Source organism: Mchenga conophoros, linkage group LG12 (genome assembly GCF_057382185.1).
Source record: "Mchenga conophoros isolate Kocher_MC1m ecotype Shallow Benthic linkage group LG12, M_conophoros_male_GT1.1, whole genome shotgun sequence".
NCBI lineage: Eukaryota > Metazoa > Chordata > Actinopteri > Cichliformes > Cichlidae > Mchenga > Mchenga conophoros.
Window position 1 is genome coordinate 14,287,888 of NC_140537.1, and position 21,110 is coordinate 14,308,997.

The 21,110-nt window shown below is 41.3% G+C and overlaps 2 protein-coding genes across 4 annotated transcripts; one reads left to right on the forward strand and one right to left on the reverse strand.

The window, feature by feature from the left end:
* The first annotated feature begins 815 nt into the window (after positions 1–815).
* On the forward strand, positions 816–6,609 carry LOC146562272 (aldehyde dehydrogenase 1A1-like). Of its 3 annotated transcripts, none has more exons than XM_085293891.1 (15): positions 816–931; positions 1,274–1,569; positions 2,301–2,461; positions 2,670–2,774; positions 3,005–3,145; positions 3,258–3,387; positions 3,529–3,590; positions 3,859–3,987; positions 4,119–4,232; positions 4,365–4,467; positions 4,825–5,009; positions 5,094–5,258; positions 5,360–5,517; positions 5,658–5,732; positions 5,903–6,609. In XM_085293891.1, the coding sequence occupies exons 2-15, from the start codon at positions 1,509–1,511 to the stop codon at positions 5,973–5,975; spliced, it is 1,662 nt and encodes a 553-aa protein (XP_085150017.1). In that variant the 5' UTR covers positions 816–931; positions 1,274–1,508; the 3' UTR covers positions 5,976–6,609. The 3 variants fall into 3 exon arrangements, with proteins under 3 accessions (XP_085150017.1, XP_085150019.1, XP_085150018.1); XM_085293892.1 differs by having other exon boundaries at positions 836–931; positions 1,360–1,569; XM_085293893.1 differs by lacking the exons at positions 3,859–3,987; positions 4,119–4,232.
* Positions 6,610–6,656: 47 nt separating this feature from the next.
* On the reverse strand, positions 6,657–19,413 carry tmc2b (transmembrane channel-like 2b). Its single transcript, XM_085293887.1, has 20 exons — positions 19,277–19,413; positions 19,128–19,169; positions 18,515–18,914; positions 17,555–17,722; positions 15,673–15,763; positions 15,509–15,590; positions 15,301–15,407; positions 15,105–15,203; positions 13,161–13,303; positions 12,913–13,060; positions 12,337–12,531; positions 12,042–12,221; positions 11,208–11,366; positions 10,569–10,697; positions 9,934–10,001; positions 9,435–9,674; positions 9,003–9,128; positions 7,263–7,341; positions 7,040–7,166; positions 6,657–6,943 (listed from the first exon to the last, which is right to left on the reverse strand). The coding sequence occupies exons 1-20, from the start codon at positions 19,320–19,322 to the stop codon at positions 6,726–6,728; spliced, it is 2,847 nt and encodes a 948-aa protein (XP_085150013.1). The 5' UTR covers positions 19,323–19,413; the 3' UTR covers positions 6,657–6,725.
* Between the last annotated feature and the right edge of the window lie 1,697 nt (positions 19,414–21,110).

Below are 21,110 nucleotides of genomic sequence, written 5' to 3' on the forward strand. Positions count from 1 at the left end.
GCGTCTGAGGCCGACCGACAGCTCCTTTGACCTGGTGGTCCACATCCTATGTAGACAGAGGCAGTCCAGTTTTGTCCTTAACTCTGGCAGACACACACTGACTCTCTGGATGGTAGAATTTCTATGAAGCAATTGTGCTCCATATGTTCGAACATTAAAACAAGGCCAGAGTTACAGATTTAATACTCCATTCAAAACGTCTGAATGAGTTTGTGTACATGCTCAATGTATAGCTAACCTACGCAGACCCCACCTGACACTAGGATCGAGTATGTGTTGATCAACATTGACTATGTGCTTCCCTAATGAGGAACAAACCCTTTGGAGATAAGTAGACCCAAAGAATCTAGGTTACTTTTTTACAGTGTGCTGTAGTTCCAGTCCAAACTCTTTCATAGAAAAAGGCTTCAAGTCAAGTGTGTGACAAATAAGAGGTGAACGCATTAGTATGGGAGGATGGTTTTCACTATGTTTTCAACACTCCCTAGCTGCAGCTCTACAAATCTTCTCTTTGTTTAATGAGGGTTAAATCAGGTTGTGTTGTCAAAGGGGATAATTCTCAAAAGGATGTGTGTATATCGAGACAGAAAATGGGCACACCAGACAAAATTATGTGATCACATTGTTCCTGGGAGACAGTGAAGCAGCAGGAGGCCCCTTATCAAAGCAAACATCTTCCCAATTATGCTTGTTGACTTGGAGGTGGGTCTAACCAGGCAACTGGGCTGAACTGATTCATAGAAGACAGAAGTAAAAATGATGGCAAATTCAAGATTTTCAAGATTTTCGGGCTTGGTTCTTCCTCTTCAACATCTAAAAAGTTTATTGTATTGTAAAATTATCTTGGTAAATGTTTAGAAGTGTGCTTAACTTAAGGCGATTTTGAAATGGAAGATTTATGCACAGAAAGATTTAACAAAGATTTAACAAGGTAAGATAACATCTAATAATCTTAGCTTAGCAGAAAAATGTAACTCAGGGGTGTTAAAATTATCCACAGAGTCCCTTTATATTACCACCAATCAGTATTCTGATATAGATGGTGCTAATTATTTATTTATTATTTATTGCCAGTGTACTAGAAGCTTTCTGAGTAAAATATTAATAAGCAGTAATAGTAAATCTGCAGGATTCAAATTGTAGTGAAGGAATAAAAATAGTGAAGTAGAAGAATTATTTAAACACTGTCAAGTTGATAAATTCCCGCTGATTGCAAAAATGGCTAATAATTAAAAATGTGTCTAACCATACTGTACTTCCATTGTCACGTCAGATGATTAGTGAGCTTGCCGCCTCCCGGGACACATGAGGTAAACTGGGATTGGGTCCATCTTAATGGTTATTTGCACGTGCAGGCAGACCCTCAAATGACCCAGGAGAAATCCTTCTGTGACAGCGCGCAATCCTGCGCATTTCTGCTTTCTGACGCTGAGAGCTGAAAGTATATAAAGAAGCTCGGAGACTCTCCGGTCAGCTGACACCGAGAGGAAGGAGAGAGCAGCTGCAACATGCCTGTGATCGGAGTGGGAATACACCAGTCGGGGGGAACTGCATCAGCATCACCCACAGGTAGAACAATTTTTTATGTTTACGTAATGTAATTCCACAACCATTTTCTAATGTTTGTTGAAAGACCAGATAAAAGTGCTTTTATAATAATAAAAATAAAAATAATTATTATCATTATTTTTATTATTGTGACAGACATAAATGTTCAAAAGTAATAGGCTTAATTTGCCAGATTTAAAAGTCTGTAAGTGTTGTATTGACACATAGTTATGTATACATAATCTATTGTCTGGCTTCTCTACAAAATTATACAAGTGATATAGTAACATATTCAAACTGTCTTTTATCTGACACAGAAATCCACAATGCCTTAATTAAACTTGTTTCTTCCATATGAGCCCATGCATGATCAGGTTTTTCAGCAATTACAGTGAAATGCACCTCTGCTCATATTTTGCCCTGGCACAGCACTTGATGTTCTCAGATTCTCTCAGTTTAATTAAGGTCTAGTCCATTCTTCTGAGCTAGCAAACCATGTCAGTGCGTGGTCATGACCCTTGACCATCCGGTTTAAAAAAGCTGACAATGCCAATAACTAATTTGGCACAGTTTCTATTTACTCCACTGGGTTGGGATAGCATCGTGTGCACAGGGTTACTATCCTCACTCAGTGACCCAAATGTTAGCTTTCGCAATCACGTGTGTGTGTATGTATCTGTGTATTCACACACCTAATCAGACAAAGAGACTTGAACAACATTGTGTTCCATTTCTGTTTTTTGTTTTTTCAGAAAGAAAAAATTACAGCCTGAGCTCCCAGCCAGCCAATGGTTATGAACATCAGTCTGGAAATGGGTTCAACCACCAGGACCACAATTCCCAGAATGCAGATGGATTGGAGACAAATGCACTGCCCACTCCAATTGCAAACCCCCAAATTGTTTACACTAAGGTAAGCTGCAAGCCAAGAAGCAAAGCATATTTATAAGATGAAATAATTTGAATATAGGAAATATTTACCAGTCCTTTATCAGTTAGGATGCAGTAATTACCTGGAACAGCATTCAGAGATGATACCCCACACTGTGTGCTTATCACTGTAAAGTCAAAGAGTGAGGGGGATATATCACACAATCTTTGTCTCTATCTTTCACCATCAGGTGTTCATCGGTAACGAGTGGCATGAGTCATGCAGTGGCAGAAAGATTCCTGTGTATAATCCCACCACCGAGAAGCTGCTGTGTGAAGTGGAGGAGGCCGACTCAGTGAGTATTTTACACGTCGCTAGTAAGTTAGATGAGCTTTACAAGAAAAACTTTTGAATGTTTATGGAGCATTATTATGACTTACATTGTGAGCACTTTTTTGTACAACGTCTAACGTGTTGTATGCTGTGTAGATTGGGAATCTCCTTAAAGCAAATTTTTCAAGTAAACACATAAACTTGATCTGGCGTGATTGTGGTGGAAACCTCCTTAACTTGTGCTAATAACAGGACGATGTAGACAAGGCAGTGAGGAGTGCCAGAGCTGCTTTCCAGATGGGATCACCGTGGAGATCCATGGATGCCTCAGACCGAGGCCATTTACTTAACAGACTTGCTGACTTGGTGGAGCGAGACCGGCTCTTGCTAGCGGTGAGAAACACACATACACGTACCTGAAGTAAATCATCAGTAAATGTTGCTCCACAAAACATCACGACTGGATTATAATGACGCTGTGTGTGCTTTTTTTCTTGTTTTCCAGACACTAGAAGCTCTAAACTGTGGCAAAGTTTTCCTCGTGGCATATTTTGTAGATCTGATGGCTACAATCAAGACCTTGAGATATTACAGCGGCTGGGCAGACAAGATTCACGGAAAAACCATCCCCGTAGGTGAGTTAAATTCATTTTTTTTTATTTAGATCAGAGGTTACACGTGTTTCCATATTTAAAACCATCAGCACAACAAAAACTGGATGCATTCAGTGCTATAATAAATGAACTGTGTGTGTTTTTTCTTTTTTTGTTTTTTAGATGGAGAATATTTTACCTACACACGGCATGAGCCCATTGGAGTATGTGGTCAGATCATTCCTGTAAGTGAAATAAACACTAAAGGATGGCAAACATTCAACTGTTATGTTACCAAGTTTTTGTGTTTTTTCAGTGTTTACATTCAGCCAGCTGTGAGTAAAGTAATGGTCCTGAATGTGGTGAAAAAAATTTTAACCTGTTTTTTAGCTGAACCTGAGATCATTTGTTGATTGGTTCTGATTGTGTCACATTCATTATCACATAAATCTTTTAAGCCAAAAAGTCTTATGAAGCGAAAACTGAAAATTGAGTTTGCACTTTGGCATTCAGTGGAACTTCCCACTGATGATGTTCGTGTGGAAGATTGCTCCTGCTCTGTGCTGTGGGAACACTGTAGTCATCAAGCCAGCTGAACAGACCCCTTTATCAGCTCTGCATATGGCTGCACTCATCAAAGAGGTAGTTAGATTCAAATTACTAATCACCCACAACAATCTTATGCAATTATATAAGTGCAAAAACTGGCGCAAGTCCATTTCTTACTGAAAGAAGATGACTGAGTGGCTCTCTTTTCAACTCTCTGTGTTCAGGCTGGGTTTCCTCCTGGAGTGGTTAATGTGTTGCCTGGTTATGGTCAGACAGCAGGCTGTGCCATTTCTCACCACATGGATATAGACAAAGTAGCCTTTACCGGATCTACTGCTGTTAGTATAAATCTCAGCACAGTGTGTCTGTGTGAACAGCTTGCTCTCTTCTGGTTTTGTGCATTTCACTCATGTACAAATGAACTCCTTTACTGTAACCATGCGGCTCACATGGTTGTCACTGGTTACCAGGTTGGAAAACTCATCCAGAAGGCTGCAGGTGAAAGCAACCTGAAGAGAGTCACACTGGAACTTGGTGGAAAAAATCCTAATATTGTCTTTGCAGACTGTGACTGTGAGTGGGACCTTTTTTCACTTGATTACGTCACATTTCTCTCTTTAAATGTCATATTCTTTTATACCTTTACCATGTCTAACCATTTCTGAATTGAACAAATAAAGTGCAGCACCATATTAAGTCACACTTGTGGTGTATAAATCTTTCTTTTAGATTTGATATCTTTATATGATATATCTTGTAGTAGTATTATCTTACTGTAGTGGTTTTCCCTAACAAGTGAATGATCCCTCGTTTGAACCTGGGAGTAGAAGAATCCCTTTGGGGTCGTGTCACAAAGGGCATCTGTTGTTAAAAAGAAATCTGCCAACTACCAGCAGTTAAAGGTGGCTTTTCTGTGTATATGTCTTGCAGTAGAGTACGCAGTGGAGCAGGCACACAGTGGTCTGTTCTTCAATCAGGGCCAGTGCTGTCTGGCAGGATCCAGGGTGTTTGTAGAGGAACCAATCTACGAGGAATTTGTCCGCCACAGTGTAGAGAAAGCCAGATCCAAAGTCCTGGGAAACCCACTCTTGCCAGGCGTGGACCAGGGACCACAGGTATACTGTGGCCTGAATACTGTTACACCAACTAACAAGTCAGACAGGTCAGAATAATATGAGCTTTGTTTATTTTTTCCTCAGATCAACCAGAAGCAGTTTAATAAGATAATGGAGCTAATAGAAAGCGGGAAGAGAGAAGGTGCAACTCTGGAGTGCGGTGGCTCTCCAGGGGGTCAGCAGGGACTTTTCATCCAACCCACCGTGTTCTCAAATGTCAGAGACCATATGCGTATCGCTAAAGAAGAGGTACTCACACCCCCAACGGTGGAGCACATATTAAAATACGTAGTCTAATTCTACTGCTCATTTTTTTGCTTTTGTAAGATTTCTCTACCATCCTCTTGCAGATATTTGGCCCGGTGCAGCAGATTATGTGTTTCCGCAGCATAAGTGAAGTCATCGAGAGAGCCAATGCCACACAATACGGGTTGGCAGCAGGAGTCTTCACTAATGACATCAACAAAGCCCTTACAGTCTCCTCTGCTCTGCAAGCCGGCATGGTCTGGTATGGATCACATCCTTTGCACAGAGCATGATAACTGAAGCCTCTCTTAAAGTCCCATTAGACTTTGGAATAGTGCAGCTACTACTATTGTATGCCTGTTTTTAAGGAATAAGGTGAAACTAATGCTGCTTTAATTCTAGGGTGAACTGCTACAATGCCATGAGTATTCAGTGTCCATTTGGTGGCTTCAAGATGTCTGGGAATGGGAGAGAACTGTGAGTGTTGCCATTTTGAAATCTAAGGAAATTAACCTTTACATTTGCTGCATTAATGTCCATCAAACAACTACGTAATCGTTGCTTTGAGACTTTGTAACAATGCACTGCAACTTGACTAGTAAACTCTTTCTCTTTTTAATCAGTAGTGCTTGTTTTTCTTATTTCAGGGGGGAATATGCACTGCAGGAGTACACTGAAATCAAGGCAGTCACAATCAGAATATCACAGAAGAGCTCATGATACTGCCAGTCTACATTTCTCCTGTTTAAACCATCAGCCAGAGTCAGATCATTAGATCATGCTGCACCTGCATGTTTTGTAGCCACTTTGTGAATATTTATTCCATTTTCTGCACAGACTTTCTTTATTTTTGTCATATACCGCCAGGGTTACATGACTTTTATCTATGGTGGTCCTCTAGTGTACAGGTTTGTAAACAGATTGTTCTTTGAAGTTTTGCTTCTCGTGTGTTTGATAGTTTAGTTACACCGTAAATGGCAATTTTTCATAAATAGAACATTTTAATAGATGTCATGCAAAAAATTAGAAAGTCACTTTAAAAACTATGTACAGGGATTTCCACATGAAATCAGTCGTCTGTATAGATAAGCAGTAAACTGTAGACTGATTCCACTGTAGTAAACAGGAAAAAAAGCCGAGTCCTTGATAGAAGTTGCTGAGACATAGAGTTTGTTGACATTTTTGCAGTTGTAATACTACTGACACAGATAACACACCATTTCTGTATCTTTTAACTGAGTCGCTGCAGTAACTACAGACTTTTTCCAGTGTTAGGTATGACTGATGTCTCATCTACCATGTTGAAAATACTAATTGAATGCTTTTCATTCATATAATAAAATTCCAATAAGAAATGATGTTATGAAATTTGTGTTCATTTGCATCATTGCAGTAAACCCCAAATTGATTCCTCCTCCATATGCAGCTGGAGCCATCCTAGCAGATATCTGTAACTGTGAATCATGCTTCTTATGTCCTCGGAGGAGCGCCCCGACCTCTCCCTCTGCCAGGCCCAGGTAGAGGGCCCCTGAGATGTCCAGGAGGCCCTCCCCGTGCCCGAGGAGGATGGGCTACTGGCCCTCTGGGGTTTGTGGCAGCCAGTGACACCTCCTTTTGCAGGTTGACCCCTTTCCCCGCTGATCCTGGCTTCATTTTGGTAGACTTGCTTCCCTTCTCAATTACAATATCTAAAAAGACAGATTGAGAGTTGGAAAACGTGGTCAGGTCAGTGGGGTGTTAATTATCCTACAGTATATGCAGCTGAAGCCTGTATATGAGTGTACCATGAGGCGGCTCTTCCTCAGTGGGAGGCGGTATTAGAGATTTATTTGGCAGAAGGTCCTCCAAGTCTTTCATTACTTGATTAGTGCTGTCCTTGTTGTTCCTGCGGTTCTTCTCCTCGTCTCGGGCCTGAAGTGATGACCAACAAACCCGACAGTCATTTGATTTGAATCTAATCTTGAACTTTTGCTTAAATGTGGGAAATTAAGAGAAATTCATACTGACCATTTTCATCTTCTTTTTAAGGTCCAGGTTTGCCTGTTGGTATCCCTTTGACACTGTGTTAAGGTAGTAGATGGCCAACCTGTTACACAGTATAAGTCTTTTACTGTGCCACTGCAGATGGATTAGATTACAGTCAGGCTTTGCACACAGTGCTAGATCATATTGTTCTGTCATTTTGTTCTGTGTTTATGTACATGCACTGATCATGGAAATTTTAGGCAAATTTATATTTTGTCTGGGTGCCATGACGTGTGTTACTTCGCCTCATCAGTTACAAGTTTAAAAGAACTGTTGTTAAATTCATAAGCTGCACAGGTAGCTTATCTGCTCTTTGTTATCTACCCAAACGTAATGTGATAATGTCAGAGTGGAAACAAAACACTGTTCGCAAACACTGGTTTTCTTGCCAGAAAGCTTAGGGTGAGCAAATAAAATGCCACTACACTGAAAAGCAGGTAATGATTAGCCTCCTGAAACTTAAGCTGCCTGCTTAGATATACCACTCCAGGGCTCAGGCCAGCTACATGCATATGAGAAAGACAGCACAAAAAGTATCCACTGTAGCCACCTGCCACGGGGTAGGCCACAAAAACAAATGGAAGAATGGAAAATTCAAAATACTGAGCCAGGTGTAAAAAGCAAGAAAGCTAGGTTGGGTTTGTCTGCAGGGAAACTTGTTGCTTGTGAGAAGAGATGACAGAGATGTTTGTACGGCAACTACCACAAAAATATTCACAAGCATGCGTTTTCCCCATTAAGAGCCATAACAAGGATAAAGACTAACAAAAAAAATCCACAGGACAGCACACATGTTTTATTTGTGGATTTAAATTTAAATGGAGGATTAAAGCTGGTCCTTTCTTTAGGAGCACCTGTACAGAAACTAGACCTGCCAGCTGACCACAGTAATTAAATTTATTAAGAAAAGAGATTGTTTGTTAACTGTAAAATGTGTTTGCTTACTTGACCACATCTTCACCACAACTATAGATGCCACTGGTACTGCTTTTGTCCTCTTTCCCTGCCCTCATCCCCAGTCGGTTGCAGCAGATGGCCGCCCCTCATTAAGTCTGGTTCTGCCCAAGGTTTCTTCCTGTTATAAGGGAGTTTTTCCTGTCCATTGCCTGTTCATAAGGGGTCATCTGATTGTTGGGATTTTCTCTGTATTATCGTAGGGTTTTTACCTTCCAATATAAAGCACCTTGAGGGGACTCTTGTTGTGATGTGGGGCTAAAGTGAATTCCTCAAAATCAGTGCCACTCAGTTAGGACAATGTGATCCGCCACACCACAAAATCAGGAACAGATGGACACCTTAAAATCTCTCTACTCTCTGAATTCTTCAGATCCTAATCTGGGTGAGTATCTGACAAACACATTCCATAGAGACCAACCAAGACTACCCTCCGATTATCATGGCCCACATTTTCACTGTACTCCTCCAAGAAAGGCTGACTTTTGCTGCCACTGTGTGGTAGTGTCAAAAAAGACAGTGTAAGGGTAACATCACCACATTATCAGTATTCACTAAGATAGAGACAACTGAAATGCACACAATTTGTTTTTCTAAATAAATAATACGATTGTGTAGGCAACCTTAAATATATTAGCAGTGCACAAAAGGTTTCATTTGTTTTCTTACATTTATCATGCACGCTTAAAAACACACAAAATGTAAAAATGTATCTTCATTTAGCAGGTACAGAAGCCATGTTTGACTTATTATTTAAATTATACTTACACCATGAGGAGGACGGCAGGCATGATGAGTCCAGGATTGGTGGCATATGTAAAAATGGTCCCTATGAAAGCTGGTAAATCCTGTGTTATAGTCTCCATAACCACATCGTACATCCTGTCCTGACCACTGGGGGGATATTGTTGCTGTTATCATTATTGTTACTAACCCTTGGATTTAAAAAAACACAAAAACAAAAAAAAACATGTGCATGCAGAAGTATGCTTGAGAAACCTGCCAAGACGCTGCAGATTAAAAAATTTTATTATGTTCATTCTTTAAGTTGACTCTAATAATTATGTTAATGATCATCTAGTGAATCTGAATAAGCTTGTTCATGCAGATTATTAACCGAATAAAAAATGTAAATCTGCAGAAAAAGAAAAAAGATATTTATGCACCACCTTAGATCTCTTATTTTAACCTCATACTGACCTGAATGGACCACAGTCGAAGGACGGGGGCAGGGTCATTATCGTGTAAACGACAGGAAGCAAGCTAAGGAAGAGCACGAGGAGCAGCAGGCCCATGTAGAAGTTGTTGGACCTCGATGCCTTGAAAACTCGCTCGTGAGGAACATTACAGGCCATCACTGCCCAGCACTGGAAGTACATCGACGTCAGGAGACGCAGCACATTCAGACCCACCAGACCTGGAGCGTAAAATGCTCCCATCCTAAGAAAAACAACATATTAAGCAACACTGTTCAAAAAGGAAAAAGATCACGATGCAATTTCAAACTAATCAGCCACTGAATAGTGTAATTAGTGTTATTAGAGATTTTGTGATTGCTGCATTAATGATAGGCGGATCAAAGAAACGTGAGCTGTGTTTCAGCAGAGGGAAGCTTATTAGTGAGCTATTCATCTCATTAGAGAATCTCCAGTGAAGCAGAAAGGAGTCAGAAAATAAAATCATCGATGGAGTAATTCACCATATCATTCCTTGATTGAAGATAAGCCCCAGCACATTCCCACTGATGTCAAACTCTGCATATGATGGCTGGAATAAACACACAAACAACATGATTTGTATGTACTCCTGAATTAATAAACAGCAGGTCAATACACTTTGCATTTGTTGCTCTCTCTCTCTCTTTCACTCTGTAATTAAGTTCTCATTGTAGTGTCCTGTTTCATTCTATGTTCAGGATCACCTGTCTTGCCAGATGTCATTGCAAAGTATCAGGTTGATGTAGATGCATTACGAACTGCGGTGGTAAACCCTTGAATTAAAGCAGAAAGTCTGCACCTCCTCCTCTGTTCATGTGTTCAGTAATACCTGAATGATAATGACATAACCACTACTTAAACTGACACAATCACCTTAAATTCCCATGCAGGACTTGAGACAAGTGGTGCAAGTGCAGACTTAAACGTTTTATTTATTTATTTATTTTAATTGTGTTAACGGCAATTGAGCAACAATCAGTTTTGAGGCCTGCTGAGGCCTGTTCCCTGCAAACATTGCTGATGAGCACGACATTATTTCAGTCAAACAAACTAAGATGGACATATGTTAAGGGCACGGGACACTGTGACCCACTGACACACAATTAGGAGTACTCACGAATCCGGCCTCCAGGTCCCAGCACCAGCAGTAGTTGAGGAAGCGAACAATGATAGCTCGTGCAAAGTCACCGATCAAGATAGTCAAAAAGGTTACCTGCATGTCTGATACGATAAGTTTCACAAATTCCTGCAAGGTAAAAGTAAAGACATAAAGAAAAGAAAGAATTGTGATGTTGTCCCCAAATACTTAAAATCAAATGTTTATTTATTCAAATACTTAATTTTTAAGGGAATATGCTTGGTATGAACTAAATATATACCAATCAAATAAGTTTTGTTTGATCAGAAAATTCACATTTTATAATGTACCTATGTAACAAGATTACATGGAACATTTACATGTAATGAAATTAGTCAGCATCATGGGCAGAACATATGTAGAGTCTATGACCCCTACCAAATTGAAACAATGTTGCACTGATCACTGCACTAGCATAGATAAATAGACCAGTTTGGAGATTTATTTTTTTAACTATGCAGGTTATTAATGAACTTGTGCAACACAAATTGTGACCGGTGATTCTATGAGTAACTGTGATGTGATTATTGTGTTACAGACAATTTAGTGTAATTACAGTAATGCAGTACTTTGTAATGTGTTTCCCTCAGCACTGTTATACATAAAGCTTCTACTAACTATTCCCACTGCAGTCTCCCAACAAGGTCCTCTGACAGCATCTGCAGGATTCACGACCAGTGGAGGCACATCCGTCGTGTTGTAGTAGGAGCTGTAGTTGGCATTGTACTCATGTATAGCCCATTCAGTGGCATTCTTGAGCTCCTGCTCCGTTTCCAGCTGAAAAACATTTAATGCATCAAAGAAAAATTAAGGTGTCAGTGTTCATGTAGCATATTTCATACACACATAAATGTAGTTTCCAGGTTTTAAAAAATAACTGATTATTGGGAATTTGGGAAGGACTGTTTATTTTCTGCTTAAGATGTGAGTTAAAGGTCCGATACCACTGTCGCTTAATTTAGCACAAACACAGGAACAGTAGCCAGGATCTGACTGAGGAAAACAAAACCTGCATAACCGGCTATGAGGTTTAGGGGGCAATATTTCACACACATACACACAAACACACACACTCATTTTCATATCTTAGCAAGGATATCTAATTGACATAATGCTTTCCCTAGCCGCTTACCCTAACCGTCATCATCAATAAATGAATGCCTAACCTTAATCCTCAGCCTAAACCTAACCATGACCTAATTGTAACCCTGACACTAAAACCACATTTCGAGCATCAAAAGTGCCTTCAACGTTGTGGGGACGCACATTTTGTCCCCAAGTGACTGTTGGTCAACACACGTATAGTGGCATGTCAATTTTCTGTCCTCATAAATGTGTCTAAACATGTGTGACAAATATGCAAAAAAACCAAGACTTCTGCAGTGTACATTACTTTTCACATCAGTGTATAAATGCAACTGTAACTAATGCATGAAGGCACATCAGCCATACCTTGTCATTAACTTCATCAAAGAGAGCAAAGAGGAAGGTGTAAAGATTTCCCAGGAAGAGGGCGAAAATTCTCCCCAGCTGCCACTTAAGGGCAATACGGGGATGATAAGCTTCCAACTCTGCAATGGTTTCAAACAGTGGAGGACACACTAGTCCCAATAGAGACATCACAAACTCCACCTGATACAAAAGACAAGAGAGAATGTAAACATTTATTTTTTCAAGCCTCAACTATCCCAACTTTTCATCGCTCCTTGTGTCGGAAAAGAACACCATGTGCTCAGTGTAAACCTGCCTCGTTCTTTTGAAACCACGTGAGAGACGCTGGATCCATCTTAGCAAAATCCTGAGAACGTTTCACCACAAAGTAGATGAGATAACCACTGCCACCGAGACAGCACAGGATCATAATATTTGCCAGAATCCTGAGGAAACGTTGGAGATGGATGTTTTCATCCTTCTGGTTCTCCTTTTCATCTACAATGGACTCCTGCATTACAAATAAAGAAGCACTTAAGATCTCTTTCAGTTTCAAGTTACACAATTTAGCACCTTCACATTTCAGAAGTTTAAATCTCCCTGCAAATGGCGCCAGGACAGTTTTCCCCACTTTCCTTATTAAGTAGATTTTTATGATTAACCATCTTAAATTGGGGCTCAGCATATGAAAATGTTGACGTGGAGTACATTATGCTCGCACCTCTCTCTTCGCTGTAACACTATAGGGGATGGAGAAATCAGTGGCAAATTAACAAGTGGGATGTGTTTGCTGGCAGCAGGAATGACATGCCCAACATGGACCTATTTTATTTACACCACATATGAAAACTTCCTTCTGAAAATCCTCCAACATGCACACACACACGCTAACCTTAAAGCTGGTGGTTATGGAGGCGTACTTATTATCTGCAGTTTCGGGGTTTCCTATGAGGTAGTCCCAGCTGGTGAACATCTTCCAGCTGAAGGTGAACTCTCCTTCATCACCCCCATCTCCTCCCTCATTTGCATTACGAGCCATCCTGAAGAGACAAACAAAAAGAAATGATAAAGAAACCCTAAAAAAAAAAAAAAAAACTTCTACATGATTTTCATCTGAATGCCCGCATATGTCTTGCCTACATTCTAATGACAACCATTAGGCTGTATCCAAATATTCCAACACCAGTGAGCAGGTATGACAGAGGGAGTCTGAACTTCAGCACGCCAATGTTTCGTTCGTTGTTGTAGTAGCCATAAAACAAAATAGAGTACTTGCAGTATCCCTGTTGATGAGAAACAGAAAGGTATAGTCACGCATACATGCAAATACAGTCTGTACTCAAGGTAAGTTTCTCACCACACCAATGTATAAATAACATTAGAAAATATCAAAATGGTGACTGAAACAGCCATGCTATCATCTCTGAGGGTGTAAAGGCTGCTATCTATATTGCTAACATGCGAATGTTCATTCTCTTCTGCTTATCAGGGTCACAGGGGGCTGGAGCCTATCCCAGCTAAAATAGGGCAACAGGCAGGGTACACCCTGAGCAAGCTGCCACCCTGACACAGGGCTAACACAGAGCGACAGACAACCATTCAGACTTACACATTTGGGCAATTAAGAAGCACTAATTAACCCAACCCCACCCAGATGATGTAGTCAAACTCATGACTGTTCTTGCCTTGAGGTATCAGTGCTAAGCACCATTGTCCATCCATCCATCCATCTTCATCCGCTTTATCCGAGGCTGGGTCGCGGGGGCAGCAGCCTAAGCAAAGAGGCCCAGACCTTCCTCTCCCCAGCCACCTCCTCCAGTTTATCCGGGGGAATACCAAGGCGTTCCCAGGCCAGCCAAGAGATATAATCTCTCCAGCGTGTCCTGGGTCTGCCCCGGGGCCTCCTCCCGGTGGGACATGCCTGGAACACCTCACCCAGGAGGCGCCCAGGGGGCATCCTTGTCAGATGCCCGAACCACCTCAGCTGGCTCCTTTCGATGTGGAGCAGCAGCGGCTCTACTCTGAGCCCCTCCCAGATGGCCGAACTTCTTACCCTATCTCTAAGGGAGAGGCCAGCCACCCTTCGGAGGAAGCTAATTTCTGCCGCCTGTATCCGCGATCTCGTTCTTTCGGTCACTACCCACAGCTCGTGGCCATAGGTGAGGGTAGGGACGTAGATTGACCGGTAAATTGAGAGCTTCGCTTTTACACTCAGCTCCCTCTTCACCACGACGGACCGGTGCGGCGTCCGCATTACTGCAGCTGCAGCCCCAATCCGTCTGTCGATCTCCGGCTCCCTTCTCCCATCACTTGCGAACAAGACCCCGAGATACTTGAACTCCTCCACTTGGGGCAGGAACTCATCCCCGACCCGGAGTGGGCACTCCACCCTTTTCCGGCTGAGAACCATGGCCTCAGATTTGGAGGTGCTGATCCTCATAACCACCATTGTGCTGCCATGAAGTTCAAATTGAGTACCAGAATTCAGAAGAAAGTGATTTAAGTGATCCAGGAATTCTTGTTGGTGCCAGCAGGCCGGTCTGAGTAGTTCAGAAACTGCTGATCAACTTGTGCCTTCCTACACAACCATCTCTAGAGTTTATAGAGAATGGTCCAAAAAAGAGAAAATATCCAGTGAGCTGTAATTTTCTGGGATAAAATGCTGTTTCAATGCCAGAGGTCAGAGGAGAATGGCAAGAAGCCTTTAAGCTGATAGAAAGGGAACTAAAACCAAGATATGCAGAAAGCCTCTCTAAACATCTTAAACCTTGAAGCAGGTGAGCTACAACAGCAGGTGATGCTCCCCTCATCTAAGAACAAGAAACTCAGGCTGGCTACTTGAACTTGACACTGAGTTAACTGAACTCTTATGGCATCCACAGTCACCAGATCTTACCAAAACATTATCAAAAGTTAAAAAAAAAACAAAAAACAAAAAACAAGTATTAGAAATTTTTAAAAAAAATGTATTTTTCTTTTCTTTGGTATAAGGGCAAAAACTACTGTTAGCCAGTCTGGGGAAAAAAGAGAGCTCGTGTGTGAGGAAAAAATGAATTAAGGGATGCATGAAGCTAGGATCCTCACACCAAAGTCAAAGAGCACTGAGAAGTCCATGGCTGTGTCCTGTTCAGATCGTGGCACAGTTTTCCGGGGAATGGAGCCATAGGGGAGACCCATGAGAACCTAAATGCAGAGAAGAGGGATGGAGAGATGGATGGAGAGAGCTCAGCATTTGCCACATTAGCTATTGGCTGCTAGCATACATATAGACAAAGCCTACCTCTGGCAGCACCACCAGACCAAACATGAACCCGAACAGGATCAGGTTCAGGCCATACATCCACCTCAGAAAAATGAAGTAAGATGCCACCGATGATCCAAAATGACCTGGGGGGAAGGGGGTGGGGTGAAAATACATAATTGTGAGGACAGCTTATTAGCAAATGTAAGATTATAGCTTAGTGATTATTTGGTTTTGTGGTACCAACTTTCTACTTCCTTTATCTTCCTCTCCCAGGGTATACAAGCTGTTTTGAAGTTCTCAAAGTCCCGATTAAACTTGATAAGTTTCTAGGGGAGAGTGCAGAGAAGCAAACTTAAACAATATTACTCAAATTATAAATCAATGCATTTTGCACAGTGAGGACATTACCTTGGTCATCATGACTTTAAACGCATACAACTTCTTGCCTTTTCCTTTCCCGAGAGCACCTTCGAATTTTTCAACAAACTCCTGGGCCTCCCTGTTTCAGGCAGTACACAAATGTTCAGCAATGAAATACCATCCATGCCCACATCCAACTGAAAATCATGATCTACTCAGTGAATTAATTATTTAGTTAGTGAACAGGATGTACAAACAACAGGTTTGGAATGATTTACTGATTGATGACACGCTGCATATGTTAAGAGCACTGGCAGGAAGACACAGCAAGCAGGAGGTCAGCTCACCACAACAACATGCATTAAACAGTGTCAAGCTCATGAAAAGTTAAGGCAACTCGGCTATCATGTTCCCTTTCCAGAAACTTGCCTACATACATAACAAACATACATACTTACCTCACAAACACACACTGACTTACACAAGCCTTACCCCTGGCTAGGAAGCCAGAACAGTTTGCTGTCTTCTAACATATCTAACAGGCTGAGATACAGCCAGCTTGGCTTGTGCTGAGATTTTATAGGACCCTGTTGTCATGTATACAAATTCCACAAAGGGCAGAATTTCCATACACTGCATCCAGAAAGTGTTCAGACCACTTCACTTGTTTCACATTTTGTCATGTTACAGCCTTGTTCCAAAATGGATTAAGTTCATTTTGTTCTGCATTCAATATGTCCATTGTGATGTTGAGTAAACAAAATTTTCCTCGAAATTCTTGCAAAAATCACATACATGTACTGTAAGTATTCTCACACTTTGCTCAATACTTTAGCAATGATTGTAGCCTCAAGTCTTTATGATTATGATGCTACAAGCTTGAAACACCTATTTCTGGGCAGTTTCTCCCATTCTTCTTTTCAGAACCCTTCCATCAGATTGGATGGAGAGCCCAGCCATATTCAGATGACTGTGCTTCAAGTCTGGGCTCAGAGTTGGCCACTCAAGGACATTCACAGAGCGGTCACAAAGCCACTCTTGTCATCCTGGCTGTGCGTTTAGGGTCGCAGTCTTGCTGGAACATAAACCAGACCAGTCTGAGGTCCATAAAGCATCTAGTTCCTGCTGCTGAAAAACATCGCCACAGCATGATGATGCCACCACCATGCTTCACTGTAGGAATGGTATTGGCCAGGTGATGAGAGGTGTCTGCATGATGATGCAGACATGACGGGCCAACGAGTTGGCATTCAGGTGGCTTCTGTCTGGCCATTCTGCCACATGGGCCTGATTGGTGGTGTGCTGCAGAAATGGATGTCCTTGTGAAAGGTTCTCCTTTCTCCACAGAACAATACTGGAACTCTGTCAAAATGACCATCAGGTTCTCAGTCACCTCCCTGTCTAAGGCCCTTCTACCCGATCACTCAGATTGGCCATGCGGTCAGCTCTAGGAAGAGTCCTGGTGGTCCCAAACTTCTTCCATTTACAGATTATGTTGGAATATTGGAATAAGGCTGTAAAACAATGTGGAACAAGTGAAGTGCTGTGAATACTTTCCAGATGCACTGTAGATGAATAAAAGCCTAGATCTAAACATTTGCATAGGTTGCAGGATTCAAAAGAAGAAACATGCTTTGCCCTGTCTAAAAACACATTTTTTTAAAGTAGTTTTGTCTGTTTGTATAGTTGAGCATTGATGAGTGGAAGTACCAAAGAGGTAAAGTAGCAGTGAGCAAGATTTAATAATAAATGTCCAACTTCACATGGTATTAAAAGAAAATGTGCACCAGCAAAAATGGAGTAATAAGCAATTTTAAAAAGGCACTCAAAATGAACAACATCTTTAATGAACAGAAGTTACGGTTGTAACAAAAATCAGGCCAAAGAAGAGGATTAAGAGTTGGCCACAGTTTTTTGTTTTCATTTTTACTTTAGCAGTACGAGCCTCCTCTTCATCCGCCAAGGTTTGTTCCTTAATGTAGCAATCAGCTTCTTCTTTTCTTCTACTTGTTCTTTCAGGGCAGCGATCTCTCCCTCTGACATCGACTCTTCATCAGACTCGTCTTCAGACTCGTCTTCAGAGGAAGAAGCTGGAGAGCTGCCAAAGGGAAGCAACCGTCACTCGCAATGACTTTGAGAAGGCATAATTCTCACACGATTCATCACCTCAAGAAAAGCTTTCCTGGTGGTTTTAATTAGTAGATTTATATCTAACTGCACACGGTGCAGTGTTCACTTAATAACCCCAGTTCCAAAAAGCTGGGATTCTGTGTAAAATGTAAATAAAAACACAATGCATTGAGTAGCAAATCTCATAAACACATATTTTATTCACAATGGAACAAAGACAACAGATGTGTAAATGTGAAGATGTACCATTTTGAAGCACGTTTTGAATTTGATAACAGCAATCCCGTCCCAGCAATGCGGTCAAATTGATTGGCATTTGATAGTACAGATGGACAATAACCCAAAACATACAGCCGCTGCATTAAAGGCCTGACAGAGCATTTAAAAGGAAATAAAACAGCATCTGGTGATGTCCATGAGCTCAAGACTTCATGCCATCATTGTCAGCAAAAGGTTTTCAACCAAGTATTAGAAATGAACATTTTATTTTCAGTTATTTAATTTGTCCAATTACTTTTGAGCCCCTGAAATGAAGGGATTGTGTTTAAAGAAATTGCTTTAGTCCCTCAAATTTTTATGCAATTTACTTTGGACAACCCACTGAATTAAGGCTGAAAGTCTGCACTTCAACTGCATCTGAGTTGTTTGAATTAAATTTCATAGTGGTAATTTACAGAGCCAAGAAAAAAACTACACCTATATCTGTAAATATTTATGGACGAAACCGTAGGTGAAATACAGCTCTCAGAGAATACTGCACCTGCTCTGCTTTCCATTCTTCTTTTTCTTGTCCTTCTCACTGCCTTTATTTGTCTCGTCTTTGCCTTTAACATTTCCCTTCTTCTCCTTATTCTGATCCTCTTTCTCCTGTTTGGAAGGCGCTCTTCCTCCTTTCTTCCTTTTACCCTGATCTTCTTCGCTCTCCTCATCACGCTCCTCATTTGCAGCTTTCCTCCTGGGAGCTTTGGCTCCTTTCTGTCTCACCCTTCGTTTGTCTTCCTCATCGTCTTGGTCACTGTCTTGGGGCTTGGTCCTCTTCCTTCGTCCCCTTTTCCTCGGTGCCTCATCTTCATCTTCTTCATCATCCTCATCATCACTGACCTGTTTGGTTTTACGCTGTGCTTTGGCTCTTCTGTTTTTGCTTCTCCTTCTGGTCTCATCTAAGACACACACACACACACACATACAAATATATATTATTTTTTTACACAAGGTTTGATATTGAAAATGCAATAACATGTCCCTGAACAAATACAACCATCAACAATAAGAACTGACAAAAAGGGCCGAAAATGCCTTAAAAGCTATAAACATTTTCAAAACGTTTTCTTTAAATTAAACTAAAGACAGAAAAATTGTCCCATATGACTTACCTTCACTCCCACTGTCCAACGTAGCATCCACCTCCATCCCAACTGAACAGATGCATGAATACAACCATTTAGATTCAAATGTTTAAATAAATATAGCAATGAATGAATGAGTCAGTTTTCCCTATAATAGCATTAAAACATCTTCTCACCATCTTCAGCCTGAATTATAGCATCGTTTTTCCTTTTTGGAGGCATCCTTCTGATCTTTTAGTTATTTATATATTCTTTTTGTCCCCTACTCACTTCCGACTCAGTCTCATCTTCATCCATGAGTCACTCAGTTCACTGACACAGTACACTGTGAAGGTACAGAAAGAAAGTCAGTATACATAACCACATAAGCACACACACACGCCCCACACACACACGCACACACACACCTCTGTTTGTGCTGCTCAAAGGCTGGGCTCCATGACAACAGCCAAAGAAACCCAGCCCTTAGATGATAATCAGGAGCCAGAGAGAATCTGAGAGACAATGGACTTGTCTATCAAAATGTTAACTGATATTATACAGGGGAGAGATATAAGAAGATATAAATTTTTGGTGATTTAACACTCAAGTTTATTTGAATTGGATAATGACCAATATCTTGAGTCACTGTCATATACAACATCTAGCAATGCAACAAAACCGTTTTGAAAAGGAAAACTGATGGTCGCCTTCACTTACTTGCCACCCCGTTAGGAGACACCCAAGCAAATGCAGAAATAAAGGTTGGGCCACATTAAAGTTGGATGAAAGCTTAAGTAATCCTGAGTGAAACAAGTCGCTGTATTTAAATACTATACACAACGTCTTCTAGGGTGTAGAACGAGCAAACTAGTGGAGTAAAAATCAGTTATGTTACTTTAAAGGCAAGACACAAGCTGTTGATTCAATAATGGGTCCTGATTTTTAGGTTAAAGTACAGGGTGGACCATTTATATGGATACACCGTAATAAAATGGGAATGGTTGGCGATATTAAAGTCCTGTTTGTAGCACATCAGTATATGTGAGGGGGCAAACTCCTCACGATGGGTGGTGACCATGATGGCCATTTAGAAGTCGGCCATCTTGGATGCAACTTTTGTTTTTTCAATAGGAAGAGGGCCACGTGACACATCAAACTTATTGGTAATGTCACAAGAAAAACAATGGTGTGCTTGGTTTCAATGTAACTTCATTCTTTCATGGGTTATTTACAAGTTTCTGGCCACTTATAAAATGTGTTCAATGTGCTGCCCATTGTGTTGGATTGTCAATGCAACCCTCTTCTCCCACTCTTCACACACTGATAGCAACACCGCAGGAGAAATGCCATCACAGGCATCCAGTATCCGTAGTTTCAGGTGCTGCACATCTCATATATTCACACCATAGACAATTGCCTTCAGATGACCCCAAAGATAAAAGTCTAAGGGGGTCAGATCGGGAGACCTTGGGGGCCATTCAACTGGCCCACGACGACCAATCCACTTTCCAGGAAACTGTTCATCTAGGAATGCTCGGACCTGGCACCCATAATGAGGTGGTGCTGTCACGGTTCTGGGTCAGTATTTTGAGTTTTATTATGTTTGGGTTTTAGTTTGCATCGGGGATTGTTTTCTTGTTCTCTTGTTGTGTTTATGATGATGATTATGATGTTTATTATTAGAGTTCCATGTTTCTGTTTATCTGGGTTTAAGATGCGGGTTTAGTTTCTTATGTCATTTCCTGTCTGTCTCTCGATGTCGAGCCTGCGTGTGATGTTTTATTGTGAAGGTCTGTGTCATATGTGAGTGTGCTCAGTTTACGTTTCCCCTGTCCCGTCAGCTCAGATTCCTCCCAGCTGTGTTGCCCTCCTGTCTCTCATCCCCTGATTACTGGTGTGTGTATTTAAGCCCAGTGTGTTCTTCTGCCTGTTGCCGGTTCGTCTGTGTTCCTCCGTGCCAGTCTGTGTTACTCGGTGTCCTGCTCGTCGTCTGCCTCTCTGCCCTTTGTCGTATGCTCCTAGGTCTGT